Raw genomic sequence first — 15031 nt, 5'->3', positions numbered from 1 at the left:
GGACCTCTTTGTTTATAACTAGAAACTCAGGCAATAGCCAAAAGATATAACTAAATGATAAAAGAGCAAGCTGCAGAAATAACCTGTCAATATGTTTGTCTATATGTCCAGACACATACATGGAGAGATGTATTTTATTTAGAATTAGAAAGATACCTATCAACTGTTAGCACGGCCACTGGGCAGGGGAAGACTGTGACAGTAAGGGGAAGTTTTCACAGTCGACCAACTTTATATAACTTCTTGAATCTTTTACCTAGAGAATATAGTCATTTATAAATTAGTAAAAAGACAAAGAAAGAAGAGAGAAACACTCAAGGAAATCACAGAAGGCATCAAAGCCAAGTTTCAACACCTCCTGTTCCCTCTCTTTCTTAAGTCCTTCCTCCCACTCTAGAGAAGGGAGAAAGGCTTTTCATTTAATTAGAATGTAAAATACATTCTTTTTTCCTTACTGCCTGGTGGCAAGGGATATTCTGCTGACTCAGCAGTGAATAATCAGCTTTGACCTACATAATAGAATAACTCAAAGTGGCAGCTGCAGTTGCATAAGCAGATCCAGCTCTGCAGTTCCTTCTCCCTCCCCACCCCCCACCCCCAACCTGCCAGGCTCCTAGCAGGCAAGCCAGTTACAGCAGGTTCTCTCCACCTCCAACTGGCTGTCCCACCGCCATTTCTCATCTGATCTATTTTGGCCCCAACACAGAACCAGACTTGACCTCATCTCTTCCCTCCCACGGCCAACTCCAGCCAGGGGCCCATGGGGTCTCCCTGCCAGGCTCCCCACCCAGTCTTCCTGCTCCCTCCATGATATACCTCTTCACAGAGGGTGGCCTTAAAAATTCTCATCCTACAGTGGGTTAGGCCTGTCATCAGTATACCAAAATGACACAGCAGAAAGCAGAACTTTTAATTTCAGTACATTCAGACCATCCCAAACTTTCTACTGATTCTCTCAAAAACCTGACTAGACTGGGCCACTCTTGGCTCTACTGCCAAAGAACACTGGGCCTATTTTTACACAGCTGGCTTGCCTGGCACCTGCAAAGAGGACAGGGTGCTGGAATAAAAGATAATAGCATTTAAGGAAAGTAGCATCCATCAAGCCTTCTGGACAGTTGGTTCCTTTTTCACTGAATACCTTAAGAGATGATTAGAGGGCCTATAGAAGTGGATTCCAAAAACAGAAGAAAAAAAAAGTATTCAACAAACCAGAAAACAGAACTTTCTTTGCGCAGACTCAAAGCAGCTGGTAGCATCTGGTGAGAAAATGTGAGTGTGTGGCTATGTCTGCACGTACACCCCTGCCGGGAGAGGGGTCATGGGCTCCACATGGCCTTCACATTTGGGAAGAAGTGGGTAGCACAAGGGGTTAGGTAAGGAGGTATTTTCCATTTCTGCCAAAAGAAATAAGGAGAAATAAGTTTGGGTTTTAGATTTTTCTGCTTATGAAGGTGAAAAAGTACTTGAATACCTAGCTCAAGGACAATGAAAAATTCCTGTCTCTGGAGAACAAGATTGACCAATGTTAAGTTGTAGATAATCTCCCTGCAGTTCTACTTAGGAGGCAGAGGACAGGTCAGATAAGCTTTATTGAACCTTTAATGGCAGGAATTAGGAGAGGAGAGGACTTTGTCATTTTGTCATCAGAGTTTCTAAATTCCTCCTTGGCTTGGTGCTAGCAGCGTCCAGTTGAGGAGTGGGCTGTGGAGGGGACAATGCACAACTGTCTTTCCAGAGCTGGGCTATAGGCAGGAGATAACCTGAAGGGGTATCTATGGGGCTATACAACTGCAGAGGGTCTTGGCACAAGGGATCAGCTACCCTTGGCAGTTTGGGGGAAGGCAAAGGAGGCTGTGGGGTCAGCTGCCAAGGCAACTCCACTGTGTGGCCTGGTTTTTCTCTGTGGGGACAGAGTGACCAGTCTCATGGTTGTCAATTTCTTGTTGGAGAGTAAGGGTGGCCTCCTGTCTGAGATACTTTAGCAGTATCAGCAGGAAAAAGGAAGCCGAGGCTGTGTGCACGAGACACTGAAATAGCAGTGGCCAGCACTTATGTGGTCCTCCTTCCTACCTCCATTAACCTGTCTGATAGCAGAAATAGCAACTCTTCCTGCATTCCCACGCCACCTTCCCCCTCCCCACACTTCTCCCAGCTCTGGATCCAGCTAGCAAGCAAGGACTGAATGACCACCCTCAGTGACTACGTGACCCTGTGCTAAGAACATTTATTATCTCATGCAATCCTTACAACCATGACCTCCTGTGCAGGCAGGATTACAACCTCCATCTCACAGCAGGGTGGGGTGGGGAACTTTGCCAAGCACTTGCCACAATTAGAAAGTGGTGCAGAGATGCAGCCTCAGGCAACCTGGTTCTGGAGTCCACATTCCTTTGCCTCTAGGGCCATTAGCAGGCCTGACCAAGCACAGGGAATATACCCCAAATAAGTATCTTGGCCCCATAGTACCACCTGCTTGGATGGTAGGGGTCTCTCCTAGAGCTGTATACCACTGCCAAAGAGGGCATGCTTGCCAAGGAGACTACCCCTGTGAGAGGCCTCGGGGTGGGCAAGTGACCCCTCCTCTTCTTTCCCACCAGCCTGACAGAGGGAAAACATCAAGATCTGGGAAAAAGTGTGGCCCAGATGGTCACTGCCCTCAGCTAAGTGTATGTGTGTTGAAAGGTACGAGAAGGCAGGGATCATGTTAATTCCAAAAAGTGGAGCCTGGAAAAAATCCAAATATTTTCTTTAAAAATTAGTTTTTGGTTAAAATATATAAAATATCTCAATCTATTGAGATCCCTGAGACTTCCTAAAAATATGAGTTGCAGAATTTCTCTACACAAATCTCTAACCTATTCCAGCTCACAAACATCTTTCCTTCTTCTCTGAATTTTTAAAAAATGTTTATTTTTGAGAGAGAGAGAGAGAACAGGGTAGGGGCAGAGAGAAAGGAAGACAGAGGATCTGAAGCAAACTCTGGGGCTTGAACTCACGAACTCATGAACCATGAGATCATGACCTGAGCAGCAGTCAGACACTTAATGGACTGAGCCACCCAGGCACCCCTGCCCCTTCTCTGAAATTTTACTGAAATTGAATCCTTACTACAGAACCTGTTTCTGCGGCTCTTCTCCCCAGTTAGGTAGAAAGCATATTAAGGGTAGAGACCATAGACAATGCACTTATTTTCTCCCAACTCACAGCTTTACACTCTCCTCCCAAAGAGTTTTAAGCTGTGAACTGGCAGATTGAGGTAGAGATGGATGAAGCCAGAAAAAAAATCTTCCTACAAGCATCAGGGAGCCTCCACAGTGTATGTGCTGGAAAGAGAAGGAATTAGGAGATCTGGGCTCCACTCAGGGCCTGCCACCTTGAGTATTCATTTGCCTGGCTCTTGTACTTACCTGCTCTAGGAAAGTGATAATATTGGCCCCGCTTACCTCATGGATTTGTCATGAGGCTCAGATCAGATAATATAGGTGAAAGTGCTGTGTATGATGTAAAGAACCTTGCTGGTGAAAATTACTGTGCCTCTGAGCAGCTATTTATGTTTCTCCTTCTTCTTCTTCTTTTTTTTTTTTTTTTTGAAAATTTTTTAATGTGACAGACACACACACACACACAGAGAACGTGAGTCAGGGAGGGGCAGAGAGAGATGAAGACACAGAATCTGAAGCAGGCTCCAGGCTTTGAGCTGTCAGCACAGCCCGACGCAGGGCTCGAACTCACGAGCTATGAGATCATGACCTGAGCCAGTCAGATGCTCAACCGACTGAGCCACCCCAGGCATCCTAGTTTCTTCTTTTTTAACACCAGATAATTATATGCATAATCAATTCATCCAAGGCACACATGTTGGAAAAGTAATGGTGGGGGGGGGGGGCGTGGAAATAAAGGAGGGAAGGAAAGAAAGAGGGAGAGGAAGGAGAATCAGAGACAAGCGGACCACCAGGAAGGCCAAAAGAGGCCGTCCTAGGAGCAAGGCCCAGATGGCACTTACATAAGCAGATGGCAGCCAGGAGTCGAAGGCCAGACTCTGGGGGGAAGCAGGTGGGGAAGAGAGGCTGCAGCACATAGTTGGAGAAGGTGAGGGCGATGACAGCCTGGTTGGTGGGGTAGATCACCAGCACCGCAATCCAAAGCCTCAGGAACCTGAAGGGGGAACAGGACAGAACTTGACCCAAGACAGCCACAGAGACTCCCACCCCAATGACATGCATGGCAGGGATTCAGGAGTCATCAAAAGAAACCTGGGCAAGTCACTGGGCAGTAGAGGTGGGTGGGCTAAAGGGGTACGTTTCCTTTTCATTTTCAGGGATGCTGAGGACCCTAACCCCTGCTCAATGAGACAGTTGGCCCTCTGCAATGACAATAAAGTGGTTTGACGACGAGGAGCTAAGTGTCTGCTAGTGCGAACACATGTCTCGGCATTCTTCTCTCTCCCCTCTCCTTTTATCATCTCTTCTCTGAGCCCTGGCTCCTAGAATCCAGTGGTGGAAAATAAAATAGGCAACCTGAGAATTCTGACAGCCAGGACATGCTTAGGGTGTGGCCACTTTAAGCAACTGCCAGGGGCGGCACTGAGTGGGGGCATGAGGGGAAAGTGCCCTCCACATTCTTGGCCCCCTGGTAAGGGTTCAGCTCCTCAGTAGCAGGACTGCAGAAGCTGAGGAAATTCAAGATCAGGGGCTGACTCTGCTGGGAGGCCTCATCCTTGATAGTGTGAGAAGAGGGTACCCCATTTCTTAGGTGGTCACTCTAATTTGTAAAACAAAAAGGCTTTGTTTTGTGATGTGCTTTCTCTGTGAGTCTATGGTCAGAGTTGTCATAAAGCCCAATTTGTTACCACTCATAGAATCTTGCCCACTGAAATCAACAAAGAGGTAAAAATACAACCTGGTTCTTCTGCCATCCTCAGAAGAATCAAGGGGACACACAGCTACATTAGTGACCATGACAGGGAAGCAAAAGAGGAATCCTATTCTTTAGCTCTCCTAGGCACACTGGAAACCACTGGCCTTGGCTTCTAGACAACACAGGCCTTTGTGGGTCCTCTTACCCAGCCAGTCCTCCAAAGATGTCCTTGACATAGGAGTAGTCACCTCCAGATTTGGGGATGGTGACACCAAGCTCAGCATAGCACAGGGCTCCCACAGCTGTGATGAGACCAGTCACAATCCAGACAATGAGAGCAAGGCCCACAGAGCCGGCGTTCTCCAGCACACCTTTTGGCGAGACGAAGATCCCAGAGCCAATGATGTTCCCTGCAGGAGGCACCAAGGTTGTCAGGGAAGACAGTGGAGTCAGCACAATTGGCAAGACTGGCATTTACAGCAGTGGTCTCATCTCTGGTTTGATCCTAAAATGCCTTTGGAACACACCTTCAGGCAGGTGTGTCTAGTAATAATTTACATGTCTCCTTTGGTCCTCAGGATACCCCTATGGAGTCAGATATAATTTTATCCATTTTACAGAGGAGGAAACTGAGTCTCAGAGATATCAAGTGCATTGTCCAAGTCTACATGGTAGCAAGTAGTGGCTCAGGTATTGAACTTTAAGACCCTCTTACTGGGCTACTCGAGGCAACAGAAATCTTAAGACTAACTGGAAACGGCAGGACTGGAAAAGCAATCTATTCCCAGAGACAATCTGCAGGGTAGAAAGCTTCAAAAATGAGCCTAAGGGCCATAAATTTTGTATAGATTGTGGTCATACCCCATGCCTGGGGTTTTTTAAGACCCAGGAGCATCGATAGCACTTCTAGAGGCTGGCTTTTACCCCAGACGTGACAGCCCCACCCTTGGTAAGAAATATGAAATAACCCTATAAAAACAGTCCTAGTAGCTTGGAAGTGGTTTGTAGGAGTGCAATACGTGCAAAGGTTCAGCACTATATTCTTCCAAAGGTCATTCCCCTCCATTGTTTCATGCGACCCTCACAAAAACCTTACGAAATTCAGGAAGAAGAGGAAGAATAGGTATTTCTCTCTTTATTTTACAAAAAGGCTAAGACATCGAGGGGTTAAGTGACTTTTTCCAAATTCCACGGCTACTGATGGGTAAAATTGGATCTAGAAGTCAGTCTCCTGATGCTTAATCCAGTGCATTTTCCACTAATCTATTTCTGCTTCTGTGTGCAGAAAGGCCAGCTTTCTCCTGAGAGGTGAGACGGGTAGCAAGGACTGAATAGTTGGCTACTGGGATGTGTATATTGGGCAGGGGAGGAACAGATGGGTGGGGGGAGCTCCTGACATGCTCCATCCCAAGCTTTCCTCTACTTCTTGTGATTCAAGGTGATCAGGGTGCACTGCACAGGTTCTTTGAAAGAAAGCTCTTTGAGGGCTGAGGGAAGAATCAGAGACTAAGTGAATGCAGGTAGAAAATCAGAACTGGAGTATTATGAGGCCAGCTTGGTTTGACAATGTTCTGAGGACATCTGAAACTCCCACCACCTCTCTTAGGGGGTTTGGAACCATATCTGGGCTGAACAAGATGCAGAGTATGAGATTTTACACTCAACTTTCAAAAACGACTTTCAGATCTCAACCACAACTCAACCTCAGTCCAGTCCTGGAACTTTCACATCTAAACCAAAATTCATGCATCTGGTTATTTCAGTGAAAGGGAACATTCTATTTCAGTGAATAGTCACATTCTAAAAATAATACATCCTTGGGGCCCCTGGGTGGCTCAGTCGGTTGAGCGTCTGACTTCAGCTCAGGTCATGATCTCACAGTTCATGAGTTCGAGCCCCACATCAGGTTCTGTGCTGACAGCTCAGAGCCTGGAGCCTGCTTCGGATTCTGTGTCTCGCTCTCTCTCTCTGCCCTCCCCCGTTCATGCTCTCTGTCTCGAAAATAAATAAACATTAAAAAAAATTGTTTTAAATAATACATCTTATTCCTCTTGGATAAAGAATGCTTTTCACACTAAAAAATTGCAGCTTCAGATGACTAATGGGAGAGGAAAGGGGTCTAGGCAGGTATGACAGCAGCAACCGTGAGACTGACATACAGCGTCTGCAGCTAGATTCAGATGGTAAGGAAACACATTTGTCTCAAACTTGCCTTGCTTCTGTGCAGATAGTCTATCCCAACAGAACCGGGCTAAATACACAGATGAAGCTAAAAGAAGTAACAATCCCTTATGTTCAGCTTTGTGATCTAAACATCAGGCAAAGAGAGATAGAAAAATGAGATTCTGGGCCCCATTAGTTCTTAAAGACTTTTCCTTTTCTTGTACATTTACTTAAAGTCCTACGGGGCACCTGGGTGGCGCAGTCGGTTAAGCGTCCGACTTCAGCCAGGTCACGATCTCGCGGTCTGGGAGTTCGAGCCCCGCATCAGGCTCTGGGCTGATGGCTCAGAGACTGGAGCCTGTTTCCGATTCTGTGTCTCCCTCTCTCTCTGCCCCTCCCCCATTCATGCTGTCTCTCTCTGTCCCCAAAATAAATAAACGTTGAAAAAAAAATTAAAAAAAAAAAAAGTCCTATGTGACAGGAACAGCCTCCCTCTCTCCTCCACCAGTCTCCATATGTGTTTTGCATGAAGGTTAGGCTAGTGGAGACTAGAAGGCCTTCTGGTAGTGTGCTAAGACTCAGGACACAGTTACCCTAGCAAGTGACCCTTAACTTGCCAAACGTAACGTGCTCCTGTCCTCTGAAAGACACCAAGTGCCGGGAGTTGAGAACAAGGGATGGAGTTGCTAACAATGCTGAAAAGTGATAGTAAACTCCTTGCCTAGCAGGAATTTATCAGAAAAGTAATTTGTAGGGCATTTCAAAGCCAGCCAAGAGGAGAGTAATACAGCTAGAGTTATAAAACTAGTTCAAGGGGTTAGAAAAATAATCAATACAGGAGAAAAACAAGGTTTGACTTTGGTCTTTAAGGTGTTGGAAAGGGAGGTGGAGGAATGGGTAGGTGTTTCTCCGAGCCAGGAAAGGCTGTCACAAGGAGGAAGTGGGAGTGAACGTTATCAAAGAGATTCCGTCTTCTCAGGAATTAAGTGTCAATGTTCCACCAAGGATTCTTGGAAAACAAATACTGCAGTGGGGATCTGTAAGCATTTCTGTTCTCCAGCCTTTGTTCTGGCATTTCCAGAGTGTGTGCTCCTTTTCTCATTCCAGAGGCAGGCAGCTGCTGGAAAATGGGATGTGCAACACCAACAGCCCTTTGCGAGTCTGATCACTTAACTGTGTCTCCTTATTCTTGGATAACATGTCCTTCTGTGGAGCTGCTGAGGTGATGGTGAGGGTCATAATGGGTTGACATTGGGACAAGAGTCTTTACTTTATAAAAATTTGACTCTACCCCCTGCCCTGAAATCTTAACTTTGACCAAACTAAAATTACAAAGATATAAGCTAAAAAAAAAAAAAAAAAAAAATTATGCTAGCCAAAACAGAGTGCTAGAGAACAGGAAGAAGAGGAATGTCTCTCTGATACTAGGAAGCCGCTACCTAGAAAACCAGAATCAGATAACTTTTCCTCCACCTTAGTGGCCTCTGGAGCTTCTGCAGGGGAAGGAATGTTACACAGAGCTGTGTTCTGAAGCTGAAAGAACATTCACATTACATTTAGTCAAGAGTAATGCCTACTATTTACTGCATCCTCTCACTTGTAAAGTGTCACACAGTAGACACTCCATAAATGTTTACTGAATGAATGATGTCAGACATCCATCTAGAACTTATGTCCACAGAACAATTTAATGTACACGTTTCTTTGGAACCTCCAAATCCTGTAAAGTAGGTCAATTGTGTTTTTTAGGCAAATGAGTAAAGCAACCCACTTCTTTCACTGCTGAAGAGAGTGATCTGGCTATTATTACTGTCTCCAATTTATAGGGGAAGAAAATAGGGCAACTATTACTCCCATTTTCCAAATGGGAAAAAATGAGAGAGGTATTACTATCCCTATTTTATGGATGAAGAAACTGAGACCCAGAGAGGTAGTTATTTGCCTAAATCACAGAGTAGGTTAGTAGTAACTGGATTAGAACCTAAATCTTCTGTCACACAGCCTCAAGCTTTTCCCAGGAAATAGTCAGCTTTACTAAGATGATACTTATTAAGATAAGATGCTTATTAAGGAATTACAACACAGATCTGATTCCTTCTTTCTACTGTACCACCTTCGATGGTGATTTACAAAGTGTTCACATCCATTACTTTATTTGATTCTCAGAACTACTTTCTTAGGTGCACAGGGCAGGTACTATCATTTATATTTACCTTTGCTAAGACTGAGTTTTTTTTTTTTTTTTAATTTTTTTTTCAACGTTTATTTATTTTTGGGACAGAGAGAGACAGAGCATGAACGGGGGAGGGGCAGAGAGAGAGGGAGACACAGAATCGGAAACAGGCTCCAGTCTCTGAGCCATCAGCCCAGAGCCCGACGCGGGGCTCGAACTCACGGACCGTGAGATCTTGACCTGGCTGAAGTCGGACGCTTAACCGACTGCGCCACCCAGGCGCCCCAAGACTGAGTTTTAGAGACCCGAGGAGACTTGACCAAAGTCACATATTGCATAGGCAGCAAGGACTGCACAAGCAGTCCAAGTCCTTGGACTCCCAGCCTGGGTTTCCTCCACTATTCTATAGGGCCTCTCCTCTAGAAATTGCACAATAGAGACTTTAACTGGAGGGCTTTTACACTTGGACCCTGTCCAAATGTGTTTTTTCTGGAGTGGCTTTGAAAAAGGAGAAGTGGAGGGGCGCCTGGGTGGCTCAGTTGGTTGAGCGTCTGACTTCAGCTCAGGTCACCATCTCGCGGTCCGTGGGTTCAAGCCCCGCGTCGGGCTCTGGGCTGATGGCTCGGAGCCTGGAGCTTGCTTCCGATTCTGTGTCTCCCTCTCTCTCTCTGCCCCTCCCCTGTTCATGCTCTGTCTCTTTCTCTGTCTCAAAAATAAATAAACTTAAAAAAAAAATTAAAAAAAGGAAAAGGAGAAGTGAGAAAGGTCTTTTCTATCTTGACTATGGACCTTTCTTGATGAGAGGTTGAAAAAAAGTTGATTACTGTAGGGATGCTTTTCTCCATTGTTTTCTTCTTAGACTCATTGTCTATAAAACCATTTAAGAATGAGATGCCCATTCATCTGGTATAGCCAAGGTTTCAATCCTTCCTTTCATCCATCCCAATTAGTAATATAATCACCTTATCATATAGATCTTCTTTGGTAAAAAATGAGTCCTAGGATGCCTGGACAATGAGGCCCAACTTGGCTTCTTCTGTCAAAGAAAAGCCAAGCAAACCACTCCAGGTTATATCAGTGGGCAAGTCTTCACCAGAAAAAAATTTGGAATTAAGAAAATCCACATTTGCCATGTATAACTTGATTTCCCCACTTGTGGACCAATGTTCATGTGACTCCTATTAAGGCCTTACTCACATCCAGGCCTGTCCACACTAGAATGCTGTAGGCATCAAAGAATTTCCTACGGCATGGAATTACAGACTTCTAATGCCCAACAGACCCTCTAATCCAAAAGCTTTTGGCCTTCCTTAATAGCTCATGCTAGTTTTAGAGTCTAATCAGAGATCCTCTTAGGGCTTAGAGGTTCTGTCCATTTCTATAATGTTTAGAGAAAGCCAGGTGAACTTTCTTTATGCTTCTTCCTTAAACTGGCTGAGAAAATCTCAGGATTTTCAGGACTGGGGGAAGTGTGGAAGCAGGATCTGGTATATGGGGGCCTTGATCCTCATGGCAGGAAGCTCACCATGTTTCCTACCCTGTATAGACTTTCCCATTAGGACCATACAAATAGTTACATCAGGGTGACAACAGGTCAAAACTACCATGTGCCCTGCAGAGTTGCTATCTCTGGCAGAATAAACATGTGGAAGGTGCTGCAGGACTCTGCTGTTTTGGATTCCTTACTGAAAAATGAAAAGGGCAGAAGGCTCAGAATTGGGGGAGCCATTGATTCCTTGCTTTGCCACTCACAAGTTGTGTGACCTGAATTTTTCTGACAGCCCTTTCCTTTACCTGCTGAATGGGAATAATTGTTCCTGCCCTGACTACCTCACAAGGTTGTTATGGGAATCAAGGGAGGTCACATATGAAAAAAAAAAGGAGGGTGGAGGTCATGTATGTGTGGGAGCACTTTATAGTCTGTAAAATGCTAGCAAATATAAGGAATTGCTAGGATTTATAGCAGTAGAGATAGAGTCTATATCTAGAAGAATCCAATGGGCTTGCTTTGGAAGCTTGGCTCCAAAACAGCGCTTGTAGAGCCAGGACCATGAAGCATTCTCTGAGTCATTTGTCTGCCTGTCTAGGTATAATTTTTAGATGCTGTAAGTGGGCGGCCAGCAGGTAATTGCATCTCAAAAAGTATTTATTGAGCACCCACTCTGTACATGCTTGCTTTAAAAGGTAATTGGGAAGCACTTGTTCACACATGGACTTTTAATGACAAGACGGAGCCAACCACCACCCACCAGCCCCTGAAAAGCATAGCATCCTGGCTTGAAGGGCTACGAGTGCTGCATCCTCACATATGCCCACTAACATTCACATCTAACCTCCAGCATCTCCCTGTCTTGTTGGGGAAGAAGGCACTAGCAGAGACAGATTTTTTCTACAACAGTGGTTCTCATCCAGGGGCAATTTTGCACCATGTCCCCCAGCCCCAGGGGACAGTTGGCAATGACTGGAGACACTCTTGATTGTTATAACTGGGGGAGGGGGTGCTATGGCATCTAGTGAGTAGAGGCCATGGCTGATGTTAAGCATTCATCCTTCAATACATGTGACAGCCCCCCACAACCAAAAAGTGTCTGGCCCAGAAGGTAACAGTGCTGACATTGAGAAACACTGTTCTAACTTCAAGCCTCATTGTCATTATCTGGCTAATCCCTAAAATCCCTTTTAGATTGGAACTTGGATGATTTTTTTTTATGCCAAGCACAAACATTTACTGTTCATGGGAATAACCCAATTTTAAGCTAAAGAATATTTTGTTCTAAAAGACATATAACATTATATTTACCATCTTAACCATTTTTAAATGTACAGTTCAGGGGTGCCTGGGTGGCTCAGTCGGTTAAGTGTCAGACTTTGGCTCAGGTCATGATCTCGCAGTCCGTGAGTTCAAGCCCCGTGAGTTGGGCTCTGTGCTGACTGTTCAGAGCCTGGAGCCTGCTTCAGATTCTGTGTCTCCCTCTCTCTCTGACCCTCCCCCATTCATGCTCTGTCTCTCTCTGTCTCAAAAATAAATAAACGTTAAAAAAAAAAAAAGAATCTGAAGATGGTACCTTCTTGATAAAAAAATAAAAATGTGCAGTTCAGTAGCATTAAGTATATTTACATTGTTGGGAAATATCTCCAGTGGATGATTTGTTTTTAACTGGCTGCTATTATTCAACAAATACTTTCTAAGCATTTGCCATGTGCCAGGCTGAATACTCAGGGATGTGAAAATGAGTAACACTGAGTCTTTACCCTCAAGGAAGTGTATGAAGTGAGGGCATGTAAGTGGACATGGAGCTGACAACAACTGTGCTGTATGACAGGATACCAAGGATGGAAAGGCCCACCGGCGTGGGCCACACACAACAAGCTTCCTGGAAGAGGGGAAGTACAAGATGGATGCTGATGAGTAAGAAGACTCAAATCAGCAGAGAGGAAGGGGAAAGCGTTGGCTGGTTGATAAGCAGGTCAGGTTTGAACTGAGTTGGCCAGTTCTTCTCTTGCCTGATCAGTCCAATTTAAATTTCTTTCTTTCTTTTTTTATTTGAGAGACAGAAAGGGGGGGGGGAGGGAGGGAGGGAGAGAAAGCAAGCGGGCACTGGAGGAGTGGCAGAGGGAGAGAGAGAGAGAGAGATTGAGAGAGAGAGTGAATCCCAAGCAGGCTCCATGCTGAGTGTGGAGCCTGACTCAGGGCTTGATCCCATGACCCTGGGATCATGACCTGAGCCGAAATCAAGAGTTGGAGAGTTGGATGCTCAACTAAATGAGCCACCCAGGCACCTCCCAACCTAAATTTCTGAACCAGAATTAATGAGTGCATGTCAGGGGACTGGAGGTGGGAGGGGAAGTAAGGGTAGTGGTGGAGGAGGAGGAGCTCAAGGAGAGAAAGAAACTAATATTTATTGAATATATATCATAGGATACCAGCTTTGTTTTAATACTTCACAAAAAACTTCTGTTCTACAGGTAAGTAAACTGATAATTAACTTGTTGCAGGTTATGAAGCTTATAAATAGGCAAGCATCTTGCAAACCTAAGACTCTCTTCAAAGCCCCCCCCCTTCTGCTACATCATTTATGCTTCTTCCCTTTCAACAATACTCTGATACAAATCATGGACAAATTCATTATACCCCTTCTACTACAGCATCAGCATCTACTTAACAAATGATTCCTTATCTCTAAGGCAACATGACCTGTGTGTATTAGCTGCTTTCTAAATACTCTATGCAGAATTGTACTCTAAAGAAGCAGCTAAAGCATTTATGCATTTCATAGATATACAAACAGGTACCTTTAAAATCTACATACAGATGAAAAAAGTATACTGATAATTCTGCAGCAAGGGTACTCTCTCTGGATAATCCACCTTCACACATGAAGCGTGGTGTGAGGTTGCCTGGAACATCTTCTGGCATATTGTGAAACCATCTCCCCAGAAGTGACGTCAGTGCTAATGCTGAGGATATTTAAGGTAGGGAGCAAACCAATGGGAATACTTGTGACTGTGACAAAGAATGAGGGATGAGATGTAATCACCAAAGCTTCTTAGCTCAAACTTCATTCATTCTATAAATAAAATAGCTTAAAATAAACCTGAAGCATAATTTTGCTTCGTAGAAGTAAAATTGACCAGTGCTCAGCACATGATCCAGCATATAATATGCTCGGTGAGTGCTGAATGTTAAAATATGGACGAGTCTCAAATCCTATAACCAGCAGCTCCCATTTCTGTCCCCAGCAGCAACCTGCAGTTTATCATTTCCAGATCTCCAGAGAGAAGCAACTCAGGGTGCCTCATCCGTAGGTGTGTTCTGGGAGGGGAGCAAGCATAGTCTTTCTTGCTCTATATGCTCAGCCAAGAGTTAAAGATTGCAAAGGAACAATTCCTAGTTCCCTGGGCTCTACATCGTTGTTATTTTGGGGGTTCAGAATATATTCTTGGGATTATTTGCTCATGCCTGCTTTTTTGACACTCCCTTATCACCCCAAACATTAACAACAAAACAAGAGCAACGAAAGAATCTCCTGAGGCATTTCTTTATAGGCAGCTGTGATGCTGGATTAACCCTCAGAAGAAAGCCAAAAACCCTGGTAACCAGGCAATTTGAGAAACACCAATCTGTATGCCCCTTACCTCCACACCACTTTAATAAGCTGTTTTAATTCAGAAAAGATATATATATGGTGCCAGCCTGTCCCAGAAGGTCATTTGATCTGGGTACAGGGTATTTTTGATGTTGTTGTTTTTCTAAATAAGATGAGCTATTTGGTTTTGTTTCTTGGACATACTTTTTTACCTTCTGGGTTCCTATTTTCTTCTCCCGATCCCAAGAGTCTCTTGCTAGTCACTCAATCTGCATAACTCTGCTCTTTGGGAGAACATATTATAGTCCTGCCAGTAGCAGCCTCAACCAGATTGCTCCTTGAGCTCCGTGTTTCCTGGAGGCAGGAAGCATGCAACAGGATCCCTGTCCCCAGCTGCCCCATGTTACATGCTGTGGAGAGCTTTGGTTAAGCCCAATGGCTTCAGAGTTCAATGACATGGGGGGAATCCTGGGTCTGTCATTGCCCACTTATTCATTCAAACCCTTCCTTTTTATGACAGTACTAATTACAAAGTATTAGAAGAGTATATTCATTTAAAACAATTTTTTTAATGTTTATTTATTATTGAGAGACAGAGAGAGACAGAGCATGAGCATGGGAGAGGCAGAGACAGGGGGAGAGGCAGAGACAGGGGGAGACACAGAATCTGAAGCAGGCTCCAGGCTCTGAGCTGCCAGCACAGAGCCCAACGTGGGGCTTGAACTCACAAACCGCGAGACCATGACCT

The 15031-nt window shown here is 44.8% G+C and overlaps 1 protein-coding gene across 1 annotated transcript in view; it reads right to left on the bottom strand.

Annotated features, from left to right (window-relative positions):
- The window catches only part of SLC7A8 (solute carrier family 7 member 8), a 52955-nt gene that overhangs the window by 30939 nt on the left and 6985 nt on the right, over positions 1-15031 (bottom strand). The window contains exons 3-4 of the mRNA XM_025918901.2: positions 5066-5270; positions 4007-4158 (exon numbers count right to left, since the gene is read on the bottom strand). Coding sequence (XP_025774686.2) covers positions 4007-4158; positions 5066-5270 — 357 coding nt within the window. The remainder of the gene's footprint in view (positions 1-4006; positions 4159-5065; positions 5271-15031) is intronic.

This window comes from Puma concolor, chromosome B3 (genome assembly GCF_028749965.1).
Source record: "Puma concolor isolate L17-30 chromosome B3, mPumCon1.1.hap2, whole genome shotgun sequence".
Classification (NCBI taxonomy): domain Eukaryota; kingdom Metazoa; phylum Chordata; class Mammalia; order Carnivora; family Felidae; genus Puma; species Puma concolor.
Note: the sequence above shows the minus strand (reverse complement) of the source record. Positions and strands in the feature narration are given on the sequence as shown.